This window comes from Grampus griseus (genome assembly GCF_964374135.1).
Source record: "Grampus griseus genome assembly, chromosome: 17".
NCBI classification, from domain to species: Eukaryota; Metazoa; Chordata; class Mammalia; order Artiodactyla; family Delphinidae; genus Grampus; species Grampus griseus.
Genome location: NC_139011.1, coordinates 65,796,077 through 65,819,391, shown reverse-complemented (window position 1 = coordinate 65,819,391; position 23,315 = coordinate 65,796,077). Strand labels below are relative to the sequence as shown.

General features: G+C 40.7%; 1 protein-coding gene across 10 annotated transcripts in view; it reads right to left on the bottom strand.

The window, feature by feature from the left end:
• The window catches only part of EYA1 (EYA transcriptional coactivator and phosphatase 1), a 329,500-nt gene that overhangs the window by 17,760 nt on the left and 288,425 nt on the right, over nt 1–23,315 (bottom strand). For all 10 annotated transcript variants that reach the window (XM_082674945.1, XM_082674946.1, XM_082674939.1 and 7 more), the window contains 4 exons: nt 2,628–2,686; nt 2,357–2,517; nt 1,320–1,434; nt 1,083–1,204 (listed from right to left, as the gene is read on the bottom strand). In XM_082674945.1, coding sequence (XP_082531071.1) covers nt 1,083–1,204; nt 1,320–1,434; nt 2,357–2,517; nt 2,628–2,686 — 457 coding nt within the window. The remainder of the gene's footprint in view (nt 1–1,082; nt 1,205–1,319; nt 1,435–2,356; nt 2,518–2,627; nt 2,687–23,315) is intronic.

Below are 23,315 nucleotides of genomic sequence, written 5' to 3'. Positions count from 1 at the left end.
AGCTCAAATGTCATGTCTTCCCTTTACTCTTAACTGACACGTGCCCTCTGCTGCCTCCTGGGTGGCAGTGAATGCTCTCCCATTGAAGTGCGCATTTGGGCACTTAGTGGTAGGACCCCTTAGGCTGTGGAAGGGAGTCTGCTGGACCTTGGAATCAGAGAGATCTACTTTGACCTTAACTTTACTAGCTGTTAACTTGAACAATTAAGTCTCTGAGCTTTAGTTTTCTCAGCTGAGAAATGGAAAGGCTTCAAAGACTGACTTTAATATGTAAAATGTTTAGTACAATTCTGAGCATCTAGTAGATACTTGATAAATGCTTATTGACATACTACTTTGTCATATTATAGTTATTCTGATGTCTGCTTCCCCTGCTAGAGATAATGAACTCCCTAAGGAAAGAGCCATGTCTTCCTTTTATCCCTACTTCTGTTTTGTCCTGGTTTATATCTTAACTAAATTTCCCATTAGTCTTCTTTCCCAACTACATTTCCTTCTTGCGAGAATTTAAGTTTTTTGATCCCCATAACAAAAATGGGAACTCAATCATTGTAAAATGTTGTAAAATATGGTGAAAAAAATAGTTGTAAAATAAGGTGAAAAAAATGTTGTAAAATAAGGTGAAATGTTGTAAAATAAGGTGAAAAAAATAGTTCCAGTAATAATAATTTATTATTAGAGTTGTTTAATTAAAGCTGCTATTCGCTATTTAATTTCTCCTTTGTATATTTCTATACAACTACTTGTTTAAGCTTATAAAATATTTTCATTGATGTTGCCTAAGAGAATAAAAATAAGATAATACTCTAGAAGTGATGCTAAGTTGCCTATAGCTAAAGCGCATAGGTTTTAATGTTCGCCAGTAAAGTAAAATTTTCTGAGTTCAACTACATGGATTGTGCTTTACATTTCTCTTGATATCTAAAGCCAATTTTGACAATAAAATGGGTTAAATTGTTCTTCTAGTTTTCTGATATTTGGCATTCTGAAAAAAGTAGTCCTGTTTATTGTCTTTCATTTTTACTAGCCTGAAAGCAAAGGGTTGACTGTTAAATAAATAAATTAGTTAAAAAGCAGCTTACCAATTTTAGTTGCACTGTAAATATTTTCTATGGGAAATACAATTCCTAATCCATACAGCAGGACTTTCGCCAATGCTGGGATAAGCTGAGTAGTTGTTACTAAAATATTAACACAGTTCGTCCTGTGAGAATACAAAGAAAAAAAAAGACAGTTGAAAATTAAATCTCCAAAATGAATAAGCACAGCTCGTTTTCAGGCAAAGGCACTTTGTATGAAGTGACCTGGGGAGAACTTACCGGGAGTGAATGAGTGTGAGAGCTTTCAGGGCCAGTGTCAACCAGGAGTCTGTCAGGGCTTCAATCTCGGCCCTCAGCTGCAACCAGGCTTCCCTCTTAGCTGGACCAAGCAGACCTGTGGATTTAAAAGCACATGAACTACTTCCTCACTAACGTGTCTCGTCAACTTTATAAACAGTAAACACTTAAAACTACTCGAATACTACCCTCAAGCTTTATAATATACTAAGCAATTTTTCACGTTATCATTCGACAAATATTTAGCACTGTGGGGAACATATATTGGTTTTGCATTCCTAGCGTCCTTCTTCTGGCTACAGACGTCATCTCTTCTTTTGGGGGAGCCTACTCTCCCCCATTCCTCCAACCATGAAGATTGAGCAGAGCAGATCCTACCCTCTGGCTCCCAGAATAGCCATATGTCCTCAGCTTGGCCAGTGAAAGGCTGTTTTGGAACTTTTGCTCAATCTATTGGGAAAGACACTTTCCACCCCATGGAGGCGCTAGACTGGTAGCATATAAGCCTGGGTCTACTGGTAGGCACATTTGCCACCTTTCGGGAGGCGGTAATTTTCCAAAGGAAATTACAGGCCAAAGATTACTGATTGCATCATCTGAGCATCTGGATTTAGCCATGCCAGAAACCAACACCACCTAAACTTTTCATTAGGTCAATATGTTCCTTTTCATACCAAAGCCATTTTGAACCACAATCAAAAGATCCAAGCTAATGCAAACATCTACCCGGTAGAAGGAGCTTTATGATTCGTCTTAAGTCCTTTAGGCAGGAGGTCAAGAAACTTACTCCAGGTCACACCACTACTAAGGAATGGAGCGAGGACTAGACTAGCCTGGCCAGGGCAGCTGGCTCTAGTCTGTTACTTCAGTCACAGCAGAATAATCACTGGTTAGATGAAACGGCTCTCAAAAAAAGCTATTCTATCCAAAAAAGTGTGATGTAAAAGTGTGTGGTACTTTGAGCATCTTATCAAGACTATCTTAACTAACCCAGTAACCTACTGGTGATAGTCACTTGCCTCCAACATTATTTTTGTAGGTATTGTAGATCTCTTTTACTCGTCTGTAACGGAAGGCCAACTTTCTCATCCAGTCTACGCCGCCACGCACACCGGTTGCCAAGCATAAATTAGCGCTGGTTGCCGCAGCAGGAAAGCCATCTGTTCCAAAGTTATATGTGCTATTTAGATGCAAGAAAAGCCCAAAGTTAACCAAACAGAAAGTTCATCTTAATAAGCTGAGCAATTAAGCTATAACATGGAGCCCATCACTTCCCATTCATGGGCTCACCTTAGGTCTTGTCCATTGTCATCCGAAGAGACATCATCTATATGAACTTGGTCACATTCCTAAAATGCAATGAAAATGATACATGTTAATTTTCAAAAAGCATCTACATTTATCTACATGTTTTGGAGGGGGGAAAATCCACACAAGCCTGTTTAAAAAAAAAAAGCCCAAACACTCTAATTGGAGTGTTTTCCAACCACGGCAATCAGTAGGTGGCAGTCTAGTTAAATTGACATTTTTACCTACTTCGGGTCTTTTTACAATATAAGAAACCAGCAATGTCATTAAGGACTACTGTTATTCAGGTTCAGAAAACACATTTTTGTGTTTAGAAAGGAAAGTGATTGATTGAAAACAATTAGCATATGTGTTTCATAAACCTCAGGTACCTGAAGACATCGTGCTGCTCCGAGCTGATTCAGTCAATGCCGAAGCGTAACTGAAACCAGACATTTCGGTAAATCTAACATGCTAGAAAAATTAAACCTGATGCTAACTGCCAATGAAATTATGACCTCTGATTGCTGTCGAGCCACACACCAACACAGCCTGAGGCCAGCGTGTGGAGGAGCCCAGACTAGAAAATCTGTTACTGGTTTGCCATTGATTTGAGAGATGCAAGTTTTATTCTGTGTGTGTGTGTGTGTGTGTGTGTGTGTGTGTGTGTGTGTGTGTGTGTGTGTGTGTGTGTGTGTGTGTGTGTGTGTGTGTGTGTGTGTGTGTGTGTGTGTGTGTGTGTGTGTGTGTGTGTGTAGGAAAAAAGCATGGGAGACTTCACAACCTAAATAAAAATAATCAAACCACGAGGTGTTTTTTTACTGTTTTTAAAACTTTTTAACTTTTTTTTACCTGTTTCACTATTATTACATATTCATTTTAAATATCGGATTGATGAGTTGATTATAGAATAATACGAGTTGAACAGACCTGATTTTAAAATCCCAATCCATGTGTAAAGTGTTTAGAATAGGAAGTGTAACTGTGGGTTAAAGCTCAGTTGGACGGGTTCACGTTGATACACCTGCTCACATATAAGCACGCCCACATCTTACTGCTGTGTCCCCAGCCCCCAGCATCATTGTGGGAAGAGCAGACACTCAGTAAACGTTTGTTGAACAAATGAAGGCAAACTAATTTGGAGACAGACACGGTCCCTAGTCCAGAAACGAGTAACACACACTTGGCATGCTTTAATGTTTTCAGTTATGATTCTCCTCTTGGCAGTCAGCCTCCAGGTACCCCAGAGGCCGTTCTGACACTTATTTCCATTAAAAGTTTTAGTTAAAAAAATTTTAAAAGAAATTTTCAGGCGTGCATCCTGTATTTTAAAAATGTTCTTCAGACTAAAGCTCTGGTTATCTTTCCTATAGAGTTAATTTTATAGAATCTAGCCTATCTGTCCCTCTAATGCTTCACATCCAATGTATAACAAGATGCCACAGGTAAGCACCACAGGAATAGAAGGTGTATTTTTATGTTGCTGGTTCCTTCTGAACAAATTCTTTTCTCTCCATGGATTTGTGAGGAAAGGAGCAGGAGATAGAAGTGGAAAGAAACTCAAACCAGCTGTTGCTTAACAGAATTAAAATCCTGACCCCCCAACCTCTTCTTTCTAAAGCATCTATTTTCCAGGCAACCCTCTCCCAGCAAGCAGCCAGTTCCAAGGAGGAAAGGACTTTGACCTTGTAACCCTCCCCTGCTCTCCCAGGTCCGTAACCCCAGATAAGAAAAAAAAAAAAGAATAAAAGTCTAGGAGGCCTCACAGGCAGGACTGTGAATTTAACATTTAAAAAAACAGGTCATTCCTGCAAAACATGTTTGGAAACTTCTCAGAGTTATTCATTATACATAATTCGGAGGGTGAAAGATGAATGATAGTTGTGTTTTTTCAACATCGTACTTATTCTGGGTTTAAAGAATTACTAAATCATGACTTTCTGCTATCTAGCCATTTATCTAGCCAGAAATACAAAAATTACGCTGTTGGTAAACTACTCTTTTAGGGTGCATGGTTAGTTACAAGACAAACAAATGCAGAAAAGTGTACTCCCCGCAAACAAACAAAAACCCCTAAAGCCTTAGCGCCGCAGTGGAGGATTTTTCTCTCTTGGGAGAGAGAACTGAGAGGAGGAGGAAGTTGAGAAATTAGAAGAGGAAAAGATATGTTAAAGCGAATTTAATTCAAGGAATCAACGGTGACCTAAAGTTACTTGGTTAACTCTAGGGGTGGGAGGAATTCTTTGCAAAAACAGGGTGTTAAGAGGCTTTTCTTAAGCTAATGCTCTTGAAAATCTCCATTACTAACAGAGCAGCCGTTATCTTCTAATGACTGTTGATGACTCTACCATGGCTATTGTCCATCCACATCCTGTATTTGTTTTCTCCTGCCAGCTTTCCTTAAGACTTTTTGTTCCCAGGCTGAGGCCCTCATTTGAAGTATTGTTCAATATCTTGGTTCGCGCTAAGTGTCAACAGCTTCCAGCTTTTTTAACTGCAGATAACCAAACTCACTTCACGGTGATTTGATTAAAGCAAAGTTTGGCGTGGTGGCAACAAGGAAATCCCGCTCGTTAGCTGGAGAATTTTTGTAGAACAATTTTAATCAAAATAGATTTAAAAAATCAAGAGCATTTTTTAAAAGAGCCTGGTTAGCACTTTTAGGAATTAAAACATCGTTAAAATGTCTATGTAAAATGTGTTTTTGGAATGGGTGCTCATTTTACTTAACAATAGACAAGTACTATGTTGCACAGACTTGGAATTGATAAGCTACATATTAAAGATGCATCCTCGCTGAGTCTCTGTACGAGTTTACAAATAATGGTATAAATGTCTTGGGAAGCAAGCTATGTATTTTAAAAAAATTTTAATGAGAAACTATAATATTACTTTTGATGCTTACCTATGAAAAACGTTAATTCCTTAAAGAATGGAGAGCATTAAGATACTGAAAGATCATTTCATTTCCCAGCAGAGCCCTGTTACATGTGAACTTGTGCTAAGTGTCTTCACCCTCAAATTAGAAACTGCAGTTCCCTACATTCTGATATCCTGCAGTTGTCTCCTCTGTGGGGATGAGGCTCCCCTTCTCCCACTTTTCAGAAGCCATCTAGCTTTTTGTTTGTCTTCCTAAGAGCCTAATTTGAGGTTTTCATTTTTGCTTTCCAAATTTGGTTGCTTTTAGTTTCCAAATTCGTCATAAACCGAGACAATTCGGTAACTGAGGGAGGGAGCAGAGGGGGCTCTGCACCCACTGAAACAACAACAGCAACAAAGTTTAAATCCCCCACTGGTAGACACAGAAGACAATAATGGAAGCTTTCTGTATTTTCACGTCCCAAAATATATCCCTACAAGCCCTAATTTAATGCTTAATACGCAGAGTGCAGATATATAGAATTCCACAAGAAAATACGTTTTTATTCCCAAAAGACTGAATGTGCTGAAAATGTACTTTTGAAATAAACTTCCAAAAAGTATGTGATAGGATTTTAAGGAGTATGTCATTACCGAATCCAAGTCTTGGGGTGGCATCCACACGGGGGGCTCCCACTGCCAGCTCAGCCAATTGAGCATATTTCATGCATTAATCAGTCCTACTGAGACTTGAGATGCCTAAGGGACCCCTAGCATATATGGGTGTCAGGCTTGGGGTCTCACCTGGGGACACAGAGTAGTGATTTTCTGGACTCCTGGCAGACTTTGCACTCAATACCCATCCAAGCAGGCTAATGGATGCCTTGGATTTAAAAGGTGATCATTTATTTATTCATGTGTCTGATTATTTATTAAGGGGTGACTGTTCTGGGTATTGTTCTAGATGCTAAGGATACACCACTTAACACAAAAATCCTTACCATCTTGGAACTAACATTCTAGTTGGGAGAGACACCCGAACAAGAAAATATGCAAAATGTACAATCAGACAGTAATAAGTGCTAAGGAGAAAAAATACAGCAGGCAAGGGGAATATGCAAGGCTGTGGTGCTATCTGGGGAAAGAGCTTTGCAGGCCAAGGAAAGAGCACGTTCAAAGGCCCTGAGGCAGGAGGGGAAGAGTTACATGGGCAGGCAGGTGGCAAGCGGAGGAGCTGGCTCTGCCTTGGAAGTAGCATCAAGTTATCAGTCCCTGCCCTCAAGGCACCTACAGTTTAGCAGGAGGGCCAGAAGTTAATTTAACCAGCTACACATGTGCTAAGTTAATTACACTTGTGGTAAATGCTGCAGAACCTCCCTGGAATCCAAAGGACTATCCTCTTGGAGAACAGGGAACCCTCCTGCACTGTTGGTGGGAATGTTAATTTGGTACAGCCACTATGGAGAACAGTATGGAGGTTCCTCAGAAAACTAAAAATAGAACTACCATATGATCCAGCAATCCCACTCCTGGGAATATACCTGGACAATACTATAATTCAAAAAGATACATGCGCCCCTATGTTCATAGCAGCACTGTTCACAATAGCCAAAACATGGAAACAACCTAAATGTCCATCGACAGATGAATGGATAAGGAAGGTGTGGTACCTATATACAATGGATACTACTCAGCCATAAAAAAGAATGAAATAATGCCATTTGCAGCAACATGAATGCAATTGGAGATTATCATACTAAATGAAGTCAGAAAGAGAAGGACAAATATATGATATCACTCATATGTGGAACCTAAAATATGGCAAAAATGAACCTATCTACAAATGAACAGAGGCAGACTCATAGACATGGAGAACAGACTTGTGGTTGCCCAGGGTTGGGGGAGGGGGAGGGAGAGGGCTGGATTGGGAGTTTGGGTTGGTAGATACAAACTTACGTTTGGAATGGATAGACAACAAGGTCCTAATGTATAGCACAGGGAACTATATTGAATATCCTATGATCAGACATAATGGAAAAGAGTATAAAAAAAGAATGTATAGATGTACATGTTTCCCAAAAAATAAATAAATAAAAACAAGGGACTATCCTCTTGCTGAATGGTGGAATTCTGTTTAGTCCAAGAGGGTTGCAGAGCTCTGAAAAACTGAAATTATAGTTTGCTAGATCAGAGAGGGACAGCCTGGCCCACTGTTAATTCTGGTTGCTTTTGTGATTAAAGTAATCAAATACAGACATACATGGTGGACAGCTAGAGGTGGTTCACAATCGCTGAAGCTGCGGTAACAGAAACAAAACATAGCTTTTTGATCCCAGACTGTCAACGCCGGTCCTCTACTTTTGAATGGCTGTGGGGTGGAGTAGGGGAAGGTGGCACTTTTGGGGCAAGCCATCCTTCTCTCTAGGAAATACCCTAGACTTAGAGATGCAAAGGGACTCTGTACAGTTAGTGAGCAGGTCCCAGAGGTGAGAGGGAAGGTTCTTGGACATAGTTTCTTTTGCCCCCCAAATTATAGATGTGAGAATTAATGTGGGACTGGAAAGGGATCAAGAGGTGGGCAAAGAGTTATTTGTTGTTCATGGCTTTCCAAAGGCATGTCAAAATCAGTATTTTTGCATAAAGGCTCTGTGTCACGTCAATCCTAAAGGAATATATAATTAACATTTTTAGTTAACCAGTTTTCACATATACCCACACCTCACAAAGAGATTCCAAGGAAGAGTCAGGCCAGTGCTGGGCACAGTCGTGATTATCCTTCACTAGGAAAATTTCACAATACCGAATTAGATATTGCTAACGCATTTGGCCCACTGTTGCCATCCTGAGCTCAGTCCCTCCCTTTTCAAAAGTCCTAAAGCACCATCCGTTGACATTCGGTTACCAAAGTGTCCCGTGTTGACACTTCGTGTCCCGCAAAGAGCGTATTCCTCCTTCCCTCAAAGTGACGGCGAGCGACTCTGAGTCGTTTCTTATACTTCTGTGGAGTTCCTGCAGAGGCAGGCCCACGGTTTCTCTTATACAGACTCCTATTTCTTGTTGAGTTGAATTACTGTTATTTGTGTAGAACACAAAATAGTATTTAATGTTATAACCCATTTTACAGATGCAAATAAATGAAGATTCAGAAAAGTTAAATAACCTAAGTGCTGAGACACTTATACAGGCCTTTGACCCCCATTCACTGTTTCTTCCCGGGATCCCTGGATTTCACATAGTGTAGACAGGTGGCCACGACCTGGGCCACTGGCACCTCGCCCGTTATTTCACATTTAGGGGACCCCTGCTCCAGGATGCATCCTCCCTTTCGTCTGCCCCACACCCACCTGGGTCCAGAGTCTGTCACCACAGCCCCTCTCCCAGCCCGGAGCTCGGCATGTGAGTCCTCCATTCTCCAGTTCAAGCCCCGCCCTTTCATCTCTCCACCATGCCTCCAAATGGCACTCCAGAGAGAAACTTCCGGAAGGAGAGCCATCATGGGAACTGGGGTGGAGGGGACAGGGCACAATGGTAGGCAGTGAGAGCGTAGGTGTTAGTGTGACTTTGACACATGTCCTCACAGGAGCCTTGAAGCCAGGAACAAGGATTTTGGCCACAGTCACGGTAGAGTTGAATGAGGGCAGTTGGCAACCATCAGGGAGGCGTGAGATTGAGCCTACAGGTGCTGGCCTACAGGCTCTGTTCTACCTGAGAGCCTCCTAGGAGCATCCTTTAGATAAACACCACAAACCAAATGACCAAAGTTTACCCTCGCCTGGCTTCCCTTTATGTTCCATGGCTTGTGCTTCACAGAGCGGTAAAGTAAATAAAATTAGCAAGCTTCAGCTACTCCCGGCCCTCAGCTCAGGCATCTCAGCACTCGTGGGGCTGGATTATAAAATGCTCACATGAGTGGCTGGGGAAAACTGCCAACGCATGAAGCAGAACTGAATACCAGGTCTAGACTTAGAGATGCACAGTGACTCTGTGCAGTTAGTGAGCAGGTCCCAGAGGTGAGAGGGAAGGTTGGGAGCGGAAGCAAGCCACGTGGGTACCGTCTCACGGCCAGGCGGCAAAGGCACAGTCTCTCTCAGAACTCTGGTTGCACTGTTATTCTGCCTTTTTGGTCCCTTCTGTCATTATTTTTGGCACTGCGACTCAAGCTGACCTTTTTCTGATCCGTCATCATCTCTGGCCTTCCAGGGCCGGGCCACAGACATGTTCTTTTGGACCAAGCCCCGGGAATAACTCCGATTTTGTACAGGGGCTCATATGCAAAATATTAAGTTATGGCAGAATTTTTCTGCAAATATTTATTCTGCTTTGATACCGTAGTGGTTGGACTTTTCCCCCCAAGCCTTTCACTTGTGCCATAATTATGTAAAAATACACCATACCATTCACATTCATTTAGGAAAATTAATAAAAAGAATTAAGACAGTTACAATGGGTCCTATTATCTGTGCCAAGCACAGTGACGTCATCGCCAGGATGTTGAGGCGTTTATACCCCTGAATCCGACACTAGAAACATAAACTCCAAATAAACCTGCAGGCTTTGAATAAACAGAGACACTTAGAAGACTTTGAGGCAGCCTGCATGTTATGAAAGGGAACAATATAAAATTCTTACAAACACGTCTTTGGAGAAGTTGAGTTACAGAAGCCCTGATTCTGCTGACTGAAGCGGTATTTGCTCCATTTCCCAAATTTACCATGAGAAAACGGACACCTTACTGCCGACTAATTGTATCAATAACTTTCTTTACAAAGTAAAGAAGGAAGGAAGAAAGAGTCACCGGAGAACGAGCTATTTTCATTGTCTACATCAGCGAACCTACTGAGACCCCCTGGAGTTGGTGAAGGCCAAGGAAAGGACGGCTGGGTTCTCTCTCCCCACGTCTGTCATCAAGCAGTTACATCCACTGCTCTGACCTCTGCCCCTCCAACGATACAGATACTTGCCTGATACCTTAGACATCTACAAGTTACTAGGAAGTTTTCCTTTTATTCCTAGTAATTAAACATGAAAATGTTTAATTATACAGAGTACAGGAGTATTTCTAGTACTTTAGAGACAACTCATACAAATTGTCTGAAAGCTTTATTTTAACAAGTGATCAGCAGTGCTTGAAAATGTTTAAAAAAAAAAAAAAAGACCCCCCCCCCCACCCCGCACCTGTGGATCTGCCCACACTATCCTCTTTCTCATAGAAAATCTAAATTGTACTGATGGCATTACGGGGTGACCAGTATTTGAGTGACACAGGTTTTAAGGGAGTGATTTCCATGGCGGCTTTTGGAAATAACTCCCGACTGCCTAGATATTTGCATAGCTTTGTTGGAAAAATAAGGTGAAATGGGTCATCCCTAGAGATTTTCTGTTATTCAGAAGTTCTATGTAGGGGGAAGGAGTGGTCAACAAACAAGTTAATTAATGACAAAGACGTGAAGAATCCTGCTTCTAATTCGCTGACAATTAGAGTCAGCGCTTTGAGCTCGGTGGTTAAGAAATTCTGTCTGTACTGTACAGCACAGGGAACTATATTCAATATCTTGTAATAACCTATAATGGAAAAGAATCTGAAAAAAATATATATGTATAACTGAGTCACTTTGCTATACACCTGAAACTAACGCAACATTGTAAATCAATTATATACTTCAATTAAAAAAAGAAAGAAATTCTGTCTGAGAGTAAATTTGCAGAAACCAGGGTTTTACTTGCATATTTCGCTCTTTTGCTTTATAAAGGAGGCTGTTCGATCAACGTGCTGTGTATTTAGACTTACTGACGGGGAATAATATGCTTGTAGTGTGCTTTCTATAGGTGTGTCCAAACCCTCACTGCACTTTCAAATGGATGCAGTGAGAAGCCATAGAACTGCTGCGTCCCTGTGCCCCTCCCCATGGACTGGCGGCAAGCCTGCAGCGCGGGCAACCTGGAAAGAAGGGTGTCCGGGTTGCAGCCCGGTGACTCTGGCGCTCAGCGGCAGGACCTGTCATGCCTGTCTGGGGTGCACCTTGTGACCTGCCGATTGCCTGTGCTACCCCACTACAACGCTTCCTTGCAAAAGAAAAGGGTGCAGATTACCCAGGGCTAAGGCACAGGAGATGAGGAACAAAGGGAGTTTTTGAAATCATTCTGTTTGACAGTTTGGGAAACACCAAGTTAAGGAATTAAAATAGAGCTGGACAAATTTATCTCCACATTCCCACTTTAAACTCGGCACAGCGTCCGTGCCAATGCGTATTTTAAGTCAATGTTTAAATATCCCTATCTGTTTTGATAGGAATAGGATGACACAACTATAGAAGCCAGTAGGAAAACATAAAATAAAAACAGAATTTTGAATCTCAGAAACGGATAAGAGGAATTTTAACATCTATTTTTAAGATCTGGTAGTAAGATGCAACTTGTGGAGACACGTGCTGTTTTTAATTATTGTTTCTTACTTAGAAAAACAGTATTTTAATATATTTAATGTTACCATACCCTGTAGGGATTATACAAACGAGAGAGATATTTTACTAGAATCATGTTTACTTTAGCTAGGAGACCTAGGTACCTGGATTCAAAACCCAAGATTTGAATTACAGCAGTTTCAACAAAGGCAAGATATTAACTATTTCAATCTCATTCTGTTTAGATGAATATTCATAAAACATTTAGAGAATAAAATCTTTACTGAACGTACCTGGAGATGGCATATTAAGGCAAAAGATAAAGCGCTTAAGCTACGTTTTCGTATATGTACGAAGTTATACTAAATATTTAAGATCACTAAATAAAAATTACAGGACTCTCAAGCTTCTTATTAACAATAATTAAAGAAAAGATGAGAGTGTGTTTTTAAATTTGTAATATTTTCTTATAATATTAATTCCTTTAAAAATGTGCTCATTAAAAGTAAGATGTCATGACAATACCACTGCAGCACGCTGCTCGAAGAATCCCAAAGGAATTACATGAAGCTGGTTCCTTCTTAGAGAGTGGTACGGTGTTAATAAATATGTCAGTTTCACTCTGCTTGGAGTTCCTTCTTTCTAAGCATGAATACCTTCTTTACCTCATGGTTATATTAAATATATTTGTCTTTATTTACACCCTCCACCTTAGGGTGAGGAAAAGAAAGGCTTACTAATGAAAGCCAGAAAGAATTGAAAATGAGCTTTTAAAATAAAATGGGCTTATTTAAAATCGTTCAACACTGTATCTCTAAAAGTAGTGGATTCATTTAATTGATAATTATGGCATATTATTACATTTGATCAAATGATATCAACACATAACTTTTACTTTTTAAAAAATATACAATGAATAAAAAAATAAAGTGAATAAAAAGCACAGAGTGAATGAAAAGGTATACAGTGAATGCCTAATATCTAATGCTACAAGAGCCATCTTTTTTTGTTTAAGTTATATTTTGTGCAACAGCACAAACTATATTTCAGTGCATTCTATACCCCTACCACGTGATACTATACATAAAAAGCTTTGGCCCAAATACACAGCTTCATTTATCATTCAGCTAATACAAAAAGATATGGCATTTTACACATTTGCAGAGAAATCAGTGAAAATGTTTTATACCTTCAAATACAAAAATAGGGCAGTGCATCAGTGTTTGATATGTCAAATTGTATTATACAGCTTTTCATTAAAAGATCATACATGTTTTTAATTATATCATGTAACTTAAAATCAAGTAGTAAGATAAAAGACTACAGGCTGACAAGGTACAAAATAATAATTCAGAGCCTTAAAAAAAAGGACAACTCAGCACATATCTAATATAAATGTCATTCTTTGGAATGTCAGGACTACTCTTAAGAATAAGACATTGATTTACTGCTGAACTGATTTCTCCGTTTTCAGTGGGTTCGCCCATCATTTTGCAAACATAATTTGTCACTGGCCACAGTGTTCTTTGTAATTCCTGTTGCCTTTCTTTTAGATCTATTATTCCTGCTGAGAGTATCTACCGAAGAAGAATTTTTCACAGTGACACGAGCTCTAGTCTTGCTGTGAATAACCATATTCTCATAAAAATCATTCTTTTTATTGCAAACCTGCTGCTAGAAGCATGGAAACATACCCAAACCAGGAAACCTTTTATACTTTTCTGTAATCACTTTCTTTTAACCTTCACTGCCATTTGAAGAAAATTAATCACATACTAATATATTCACAAAGCATTTAACTAGATGTTTTCATTTACATGGAATATTTCTGTTTTGATCACACATAAACCAATGAACTAAAGCTGTAATAATTAAACAGGTCATATTGTAAGAGAGCTCTTTTTTTCTGAAATAATTTTTCACTCTAAAATTCAATATTTGCGACAAACAGAAGTTCCGGTTTATTACCGTTCATGTCTATCGGTTCCTCTTTATTGAACTGCAAACCATATGTCAGGACAATTTTTAAGGACATATTTCAGTGCAATTGATTTTTTAAGTGACTCTTTTTTGCAGGGGTGAGGAGTAAAATTTGAAACTTTAAAAGAGATCAATTTATTAATTTTAGTTAACTTTTATCATATAGCCAGATGACTTTATAATGGTAAAAAAGAATCAGTTTTGTATAAAAGAATGTGTAGCTCGGAATAACATCCTTAGTTCATAAGTGAATAAAAATTCTCCAGGCTGATTTCCTCTGTCGTATAATTATTGCTGACTCCAGAGAGAAAAGTAGGCAGAAACGGACATAGGCACTTAAAAAAAAAAAGTTTCCCCATGAGCTTCAGGAAGGTTCCATCATCACCTTCCCTCACTGTCAGCCCCTCATGGGGGGAGTGAGGACCTCAGAGGAGGCCACTTTCTTACTCAAAAAGTTCTCTCCTCTCTTCCAAGTATCAGTGGGTCTGAAATTCCACCCGTGGAAATCATCCCTTTTCAATCTTCTTTTATAAGACAAAGACTTCCGGTAAGGGTAAATGACTTAAGCTCCATTACTTTGGTGTGAACTGTCCTATCTGGTAAGTTTCCTCCAGCATGGGGGCTCTGGTGTGCCCCAAACCAATGGGTGTCAGTAGGGGAGGGGGGAGGGGCAAGTGCCTGAAAACTAAGGAAAAATCTTGTTCATACTCATAGTCTCACTCCCTACAAAACCACCCCTTTTCCCATGAATTATATATTTCAAGCCACAAAGACTATGTTTTGGTTGTTTATATATTATTCAGGAAAACAGTATATTATATACCATTAATATAGCATTAATATGATCTATGTTACCTCTGGAAAAAATATCTTTAGAAAATATATAGGACACACATTCTGTATTCTTTCATTCATTTTGTCATGTATTCAACTAATAATGACTGACCACCTATTTATATACCAGGCACCAAGCACACAAAGATAAACGAGATGCAGAAAATGCCAGTAAGCCTTTATAAACACGGGGAGGGGCTGGAGAGAGAGGGTATAAGTGAGTGTCACTATGATTTTTCTCTCAGAGAAGGAACTAGAATTCTCACAAAGTTACAAGAATGGAACGTGGGATTCATCATGCTTCTCGCCCTTCTCCTTTCAACCCAGCCTGTGCATTAATCACCTTCAGATATAGTTTTCTCAAAGACGGTTTTGCTCTCCCGGGAAATACGATGGGAGAGCTGGTGGAAATCCTCCAGTTAATCCATTATGGAGGATTAGCTTCTTGGGGGCAGGTAATACATTTCACTTCTGTTTCTGTCTGTCTCTGCCTTTTAACCAGAAGGTGATCAATAGATGCTTTGGAAAAATTAAATTAGAAATACGTTATATATTCCAGTGCAAATGGGCATTCAGGGGCTTCAATCATGAGACTTAACCTTGCCTATCCAATGCTGCCTGTCTCTCCTTCACAGCCCATCTGGAGGAGGCACACGCTCCTCTCAGGCCAGCCTCAGTCAGCCTGGGCTCCACTTCCCTCTTTCGCCACATACAGTTGTGTCTATTGCTTGCTGGAATGTCTTCTCTCTCCTTTCTCTCCTGTCAAGGCAAGATTCCTCTGGCAAGCATTTTTTTATTATTATTATTTGACCAATAAAATTGATGGATTCTTTTCTTTCTCAACCCTGATGTATGCTCTGGAGCTCACTGTCTGGATAACAGAAGCAACAATCATTAAGAGACACTATGTGTCAGGCACGTACATTGCACGCTATGTCCAATCCTCCCTTAAACTCTATATTTGATGGATAAGGAAATGAAGGCTTACACAGATCTGTGTATCCCACCAGGTAATAAATGCTTTGAAGGAAGAGAGAGCTTTTTATGGGTCTTTTTCTCCCTATTTGTATTCTAAGTAGAACCTTATTCCTGCCTGTTCCTTTTCTGTGTGGACCAAGCACATGGACGGTACTGAAGGAAACCTTCCAGATTACCTGGCTGCCAGAATTTAATATGAAAAAATGGGGCGACCCAGCCAGAAATTAGTTGCTAACATTACTGCATTTTGTCATTGCGGTGTTAAAAATTTAGTAGTTTTATGAAAATAAATTTATTATTTTATCTGATTACAAAAGATACATATTCATGTAGAGAACGCAGGCAAAACACAAAAATATATAAAACAAATAAACTTCAATTCCATCCCTCAGAAGGAGCCAGTCTTAAAATTCTTCCATTGTTCTTCCTGGTCCTACTCACTCAATTATCCATCGTTCTTCACGTTTTTCGTAGAGCTTAAATTTTGGCGCGGGATACACACCAAAAAAGCCGGGAGAACCAGATACATGTTTTGTAGCTACTTTCCCCTCCACTCAACAATATGGAATAAACATCTTTTAATATCAATTAATCATCTGTATTATCTTTTAAATTGCTGTATACTAGTCCACGTTATGCATGTCTCATATTTCTTTTAACCAAGCGATGGCTGATAGTTTCTAATATTTTCTTAATTCCCTAATATTTAAGTAGGGCAACAACTGCCAATCTTCCTAACAATTCCATTTTAAGCATCTAAAATAATTATTAATTAATTACTCATTAACAATTAATATTTAAGCATTTTTGTGCATAGAACAGTCATCACTTGATAAATGTTGAAGTGAATGACCACGCTGATGAACAAGCTTAGACAGATTCATGACATTCATTTATCTCTTTAGGCTACATTATACTTTTCCTTACGTGATATTTTTAATCACTCAAATCTCTGAGCCTTGTTCACTATATACCTTCTGCTTAGAACATTCTTCTCTAAAGCCCACCCCACACAGCTCTGTTTATTCCTGTTAATCCTTTGTGACAGTTTCAACAGTCACCCTCATCTTTCTGAGCACTCCTTACTCTGAGCTTACGTGACTTTAAGCACCTTGAGAACATGACTTTCATCTTGTTTACTATCCTCCCTAAAAAGTTTTACAAAATTCATTTGTTTCTTAACTCAAATATAAAGTTTAAAAATTTTCTCCTGGATTTTGGAAAAGCCCTTGTCAATTTCCTTCAGGCCTTGGCCAATTATGGGGTATGACTTCTGCTTACGACCATTTGAACAGGTATGTGACTGAAAGTAGAGTGAATTATTCATTTCTGTCATTTTGAATTCAAGTAATTTTCCTTATATTTTAAAGAAAGTAAAGGTTATAATTACTACTTTAAAAGAGAAAATAGTATTTCGCCGCATCTCTACATGTTCTTATTATATACATGCTAAATACTATCTTTCAACTGCTAATGTTCCAAGCTACTTACTTTTTGCTTAGTAGAAACATCTTATCTGCAAGTCCAGGGGGACTGCATTAGTATGTGTTTAAAACAAACAATTCCCACCAATTAAAAGGGATGGTATCTTGGATCTAAGAGGTCCCTTTAACTGTTTGACAAAACACCAATACTAGAAGATACTTCTTCGGCCATTATTTTCGAAGAGACAAACAAAATCACCAAATACTGTTGATCAGAAACGGCATCCTCTCCGCCTGCCCCGGCACTCTACCTGCCTTACAAAGGAGTCGCGCACAATTAGCAGCAAGAAGAATCCAGGATTGAGAAAGTTTTTACTTAGAAATGCTGTTAGCGTACTGGCCTGGCTGAGCCCAGATAGAGGCTCTATTGTAACTGCCCCGAAACGGGAGAAGACTCCAGGGACCACAACTTAAGCACATTTTGGGGAAGTTGAAGTTACAGGCTTTCTCTTGCACTCGTCAATTTTTTTTTTTTAAAAAAAGAATTTTTTTCTCTACTAAGCAAACTTCCTATGAAGGTAAGCGAGTAAAATCTCCCAGATTGAAGATTACTGAGCACCTGTCAAAATGAAGAATCTAAACAGAAAGTCTGTCATAGGTGACACCAACAGGTCAATTTCTCAGGATTTTTAAATAAACTGACAGCCATTGGCCAATTACGTGAAAGCTGAAATGGCACTTCTATTTGGCAAGAAGGAAAGGCACCCCTGAATACTGAGGCCCAGCGCCATGCACCAGGCATTGGCTGGGGCTCCAGATGACCCTCTCTCCTAACTGCACTGTACCCCTGGGCCACCTCTGACGCTTGCCGGGGTGGATGGGTGAAGGTCGAGCATTAGTTTTAAGCGAGACCTGAACTTGCGTCACTTCCAAAGAAGTGTTCGCTTGTTCCTCAGACCACGCTGCCTCCCAGTGGCTTCATCCACAGAATAAAGCCAGTATTTTATAATAACGATAAATGGAATATAACCTTTAAAACTGTGAATCACTATGTTGTACACCTGAAACTTACATATTATTGTAAGTCAATTATACCTCAATAAAAAATAATCAAAAAAGAGACTATGGTAAAACGAGGAAGATAGTTTCACAGGCAGGTCAATTATCAGTTTGCTAGGTCAATTATCACTTTTGCTTTACATACGTTATTTAAGTTTCTGAACAGGGAATCAACAAACATTTAGATTCTGTGTTTCCAGACAAAAATCTCACAAAGAGATCCCTGCTCTGAGATAATGTTTATCATTCAATACATTCTTCCTGAGAAATCGTAACCAATTTTATGGGTGATGACTTCAAGCTCAATTCTCTCTTCTGAGCTTCAGACCCGCATACACTGCTGCTTGCTGTAGTTCGCCTGATGTCCAACACACACTTCAAATTCAGCATCTCAAAATCGAACTTAGCATCTTCCTTCCAAAGCCAGCTAGTTGTCCTGGGTTTTCTATCTCTACCTTATTGTTCAGGCCGGAAAGTAAGATTCTTGTTTCCCAGCCCATTACATCCAATCTTTTCTCCCATGCTCTCGACGACTTTCTTAAGAGCTCTCCCATCTGCCCCCGTATTCTGTTCCTACAGACGAACCCTGGTGATTCCTAACCTATCTTACTGACACCTCTGACTTCACAATACAATTCATCTCCATAGCAATGCTAAACATTCCTTAGTGATTACCCTTGGCATTCAGTATGACATTCAACTTCCTTAGCAGAGTGTACAAAGCCTCTTATGATCCGGCTTCGGTCTCCCTTTCTGTCTTCTTTATCTCACAACTGCTCTACATGTGCTCTGAGCTTTATATCTACGCAAACTGTTCCTAAATGCCATGCTCTCTCACACCAAACGTTACGTCATGGGGAAGTCATATCTCCTGTCCTCTCTGCCTTGCCACCTCTCTCCCAGGCTGGGTTAGCCACCCTGCCTTTGGACTCTATTAAGATCCTTATGTGTCTCTGTCACTGTGGAGATATACTGTGCTCTAACTGTTTTTTGGTTTTTTTTGTGTGTTTTTTTTTTTTTTCGGTACGCGGGCCTCTCATTGTTGCAGCCCCTTCCGTTGCGGAGCACAGGCTCCAGATGCGCAGGCCCAGCGGCCATGGCTCACGGGCCCAGCCGCTCCGAGGCATACGGGATCTTCCCGGACCGGGGCACGAACCCGTGTGCCCTGCATCGGCAGGCGGATGCTCAACCACTGCGCCACCAGGGAAGCCCTCTAACTGTTTTCTTGCTTTTCTATCTTCACCCCCCATCGTGGCTCTTTGAGGGCAGTGAATATATTTCATCTCTTCTCCTCAATGCCTAGCATAGTGTCCAGAATGGAGTAAGCATGAGTAAGTTTATAGCACTGTAGCTCTTTTTCTGTGCAGTGTAGATACAGGCAGCTAAAATATTTTTGTCTACTCAACAATAGGAATTTACAAGCACATGTCTGTCTGTCCATTATCTGTCTGACAACCTATCGACCTACCCATCTACCTCCAAACCTTTCCAAGACAGATTTTAGCTTGCTTGGTGACCACTAACAGTAGAGTAAGACGTAGTGAGAAACAAAGCTAACAAATAATCCATTAGAGAAAACACGTTCGTTATTGGGATCTGCTGTATGACAACAGTATGTGACAGCACCAACACGCCACTACTTCCTTTATGTTGTTGCAGAGAAATAGCCAGGTCATGGGACATGGCTAGAGAGGTTTGTGCAATGATATTTGGGATCAGAAACCCCTGTTCCCACCTTAGCTTTACCATCACCTAACCAAGTGGCTTTGGGCAAAAATCGCTTCACTTCAACTGTCCACACACGTACACTGGAGATAAGAAGACTGAGTTCCCAGTGCTGACGGAGAGTCAAAGTCAATGCTCTGTACTGATGTGAGAAGAGTTTCCCTAAAGCCTGCTGCCCTTCTCCCTCCTATATCGCTTTGTACACAGCAAGGCTCTGCTCCACGCTGTAGACACCACCGGCAAGATCCAGGAGCCACCCTTCAAACACGAAGCAGGAAGAAGACAAGGAAAGGACAACTTACCAGCACAATCCATGGCCATGAAGCCAGCATCCTCGTTTTCCACGAAGGGACAGCACAGGGTGAGGGAAGCCAGATACAGTAGCTATTTAACTGCCCAAAGGAAACCTCCCCTCTTGGAACTGGGGATGGAAGGAGCATGTGAATGAGGAAAGAACAAAAGGAGTACAGTACACTGTGATGTGCCTGGAACCATCTGCATTTGCAAAATGAACACCGGCAGAACTTCTGTTGTTTTTCTCGTGTGATTTCTGTTGGAATTCTGCACGGGAATTTTGGCGGCAAACCACTTATTATTTCACGTGCTTCATTTCCTAACCACTCCCTAAGTCACCCCCTCTTCTTGCTCCATGGCCCTACTCTCCAGTGTTTTGCATCGAAGATACTCGATAAAGAGTAATAGCAGATTGGACTTCCTTAGTGCCTCCTGTGGGCTAGAGCTAGTTCTATGCACTTAACAGGTATTCGCGTCTTGAGTCTTCACACTGACCCTAGGAGGTGGGTACTATCACCATCCAACTTTACAGATGAGAAATTGAGGCACAGAGGGGTCCCTCAAGAATGAATGAACTTGTGAGTTTAACCTCCAGTACCCCTAGAATTGTAAGATAACACACCACATAAATATAGGGCTTTGAGTCAAGTTGGAATAGTTGAGTCATGATTATTCAACAACTTTCTTATTATAAGAAATGTTAACTATAGAAAAGAAAAAATATAAAGAGAACTTATCGTTTAGCTCATGGTAGCGTTATCCCACTATCCAGAGGTAAATCCCTTTTTTACTGTAGAAATTATTTATTTTTTGTAACATTTTTAATGTGGAAAATCGTTTTATCTTCTTTTGGATGTACGCGCCTTTTTAGAAAAACCTTAAACTGGATCTACACTGAATATCATTTTATATCGTACCTCTTGCACGTCCATGGTGTTTTGCCACTAAAGACTTTCAAAATATGACTTAAAAAAGGATAATATCGGGGCTTCCCTGGTGGCGCAGTGGTTGAGAGTCCGCCTGCCGATGCAGGGGACACGGGTTCGTGCCCCGGTCCGGGAAGATCCCACATGCCGCGGAGCGGCTGGGCCCGTGAGCCATGGCCGCTGAGCCTGCACGTCCGGAGCCTGTGCTGCGCGACGGGAGAGGCCACAACAGTGAGAGGCCCGCGTACCGCAAAAAAAACAAACAAACAAACAAAAAAGGATAATATCAAAGTTTAACTTCTTGGACAATTTCAGTTATTTTTAGGATTTGTGATCAGTCATTTACTTTTAGAAAGTTAATGTTTGCAAATTGTAAAAAGAGTAGGGTTCATTGTAGACTATTACTTTCAAAAATTTGGAAAAAATTAAAAAGACATAGGAGAGCCCTCTGTGTAACCAAATCTGGTGTTAGTGCTTAGGCGTCAAGCGGACGAGTCACGGTCCCTGCTCTCAAGGGACTGCCTAGGGGTGGGGTGCAGGTGTAGAAAGAGGTAGACAGAAAATCATAAGATATTACGGGAGGTATCTTTACAGTGAGAACAGCCTCCTCTCCCACTATGGAACCAGCTGCCTGCCTGCATCTGTACACCTGCAGAGTCTGCCTGCCTTCTTACTGAAGCCCAACCCTGTACCTGGTGTCCTGAATCCCATCCTCTCCTGCAACCCAAGGACTTCACTCCTTCCGCTGCTCCCTCCCTTTGCCACACCTTGTATCATCTCTACTGGATCATTCCCCCGACCCCCAAACATGTCTAAATATCTTCTATTTTAACACTAACCCACCACCCCTCCCCCCCACACACACCTTGATCCTATGACCCTCTCCACATCCTACCCATCTCTTTGCATTTTGTCATTGTGGAAACTCTCAATCAATCTTTCCTGTTTTCACGGTGTCAACCCTCATCCTCTTTTCAACCCACTCCCATTGGGCTTACGTCTTCCGCTTCACTGAAACGGCGCTTACCAGGGTCATTACCCGCCAACATTCTTGGCAAATCCAACAGCCACTCGACACAGTAGTGCAACCCCCTCATTCCTGAAACACTATTCCCTAGATTTCTGTGATGCCTTGTACTTTCCCACCTACTTCACTGTCTACTCCTTACCACTCTCTCTTGCAAGTTCTTCTTTCTTGGTCCTGTTTCTAAGTGTTTGATGCCCAATCTTATGCCCTCTTCTCAATTTCCTCTTTCCCCTATGAGATGTTTTGTCTCATGCCTCTATGATTCCCAAAACTATATCTTCACATTTGCCTCTCTCCTCTGAGTTCCAAACCTAAATGTACATAATCTCTTGACCTGAATGTTGAATAGGTATCTCAAACTTAATATGCTCCATGCAAAATATTTGAGGACAACTCTTCCCCCAACCTCGCCACCCCAAAGCGCTCTCTGTCATCTCAGATAACGTGACCACCCATCCAGTTGCTCAGGTCAAAACCTAGTGGCCATCCTGGATTCTGCTTTCCTTCTCCTCCCACATCTGACCCATTAGCAGATTCTGCCGGTGCTTCCACCAAATTATACTGTAAATCCTGCAACTTCACACCACGTCCGGAACTGCTACATCCTCAGCCCAAAGCAACCGTCTCCTAACTGGTCTCATTGAGTCCAGTTCCTCATATGATAACCAGTCTATAGTAAACACTAGTCTATCATATTCATGCGTAAAACTCTCCAATGGCTTCCCATTGCAATTAGAAAAATTTCCAACTTCTTTACCACAGTCTACAAGGCCCTTCATGATCTGGACCCTGTCACTTTTCCCCCATTCACTCTGCCCCAACCAAATGAAGCTCTCGTTTATTTCTTGAAGGAGCAAATTGCATTCCTACCTCAGGGCCTTTGCACAGGCCATTCCCCTTCCAGAATGACTTCCTGCTGTTCCAGCTGCTTCCTCCCAACTTCCTGGTTTCTTCACAAATGTCCTCTTTTCAGAGACACCTGTTCCTGAATATTTCAGCTAAAGATGTCCCACTCTCAGCTAAAGATGCCCCATCTCAGCTAAAGAGCCCTTATCCCTTAAATTACACTCTGATTTTCTTCCTAGCACTTATCTCTACCTGAAATTATTTTATTTACATAGTGCTTTGTTTCCTACTTCCCCTCCACGAAGAGGGTAACCTTCACTCAATTATCGCTGCATCCT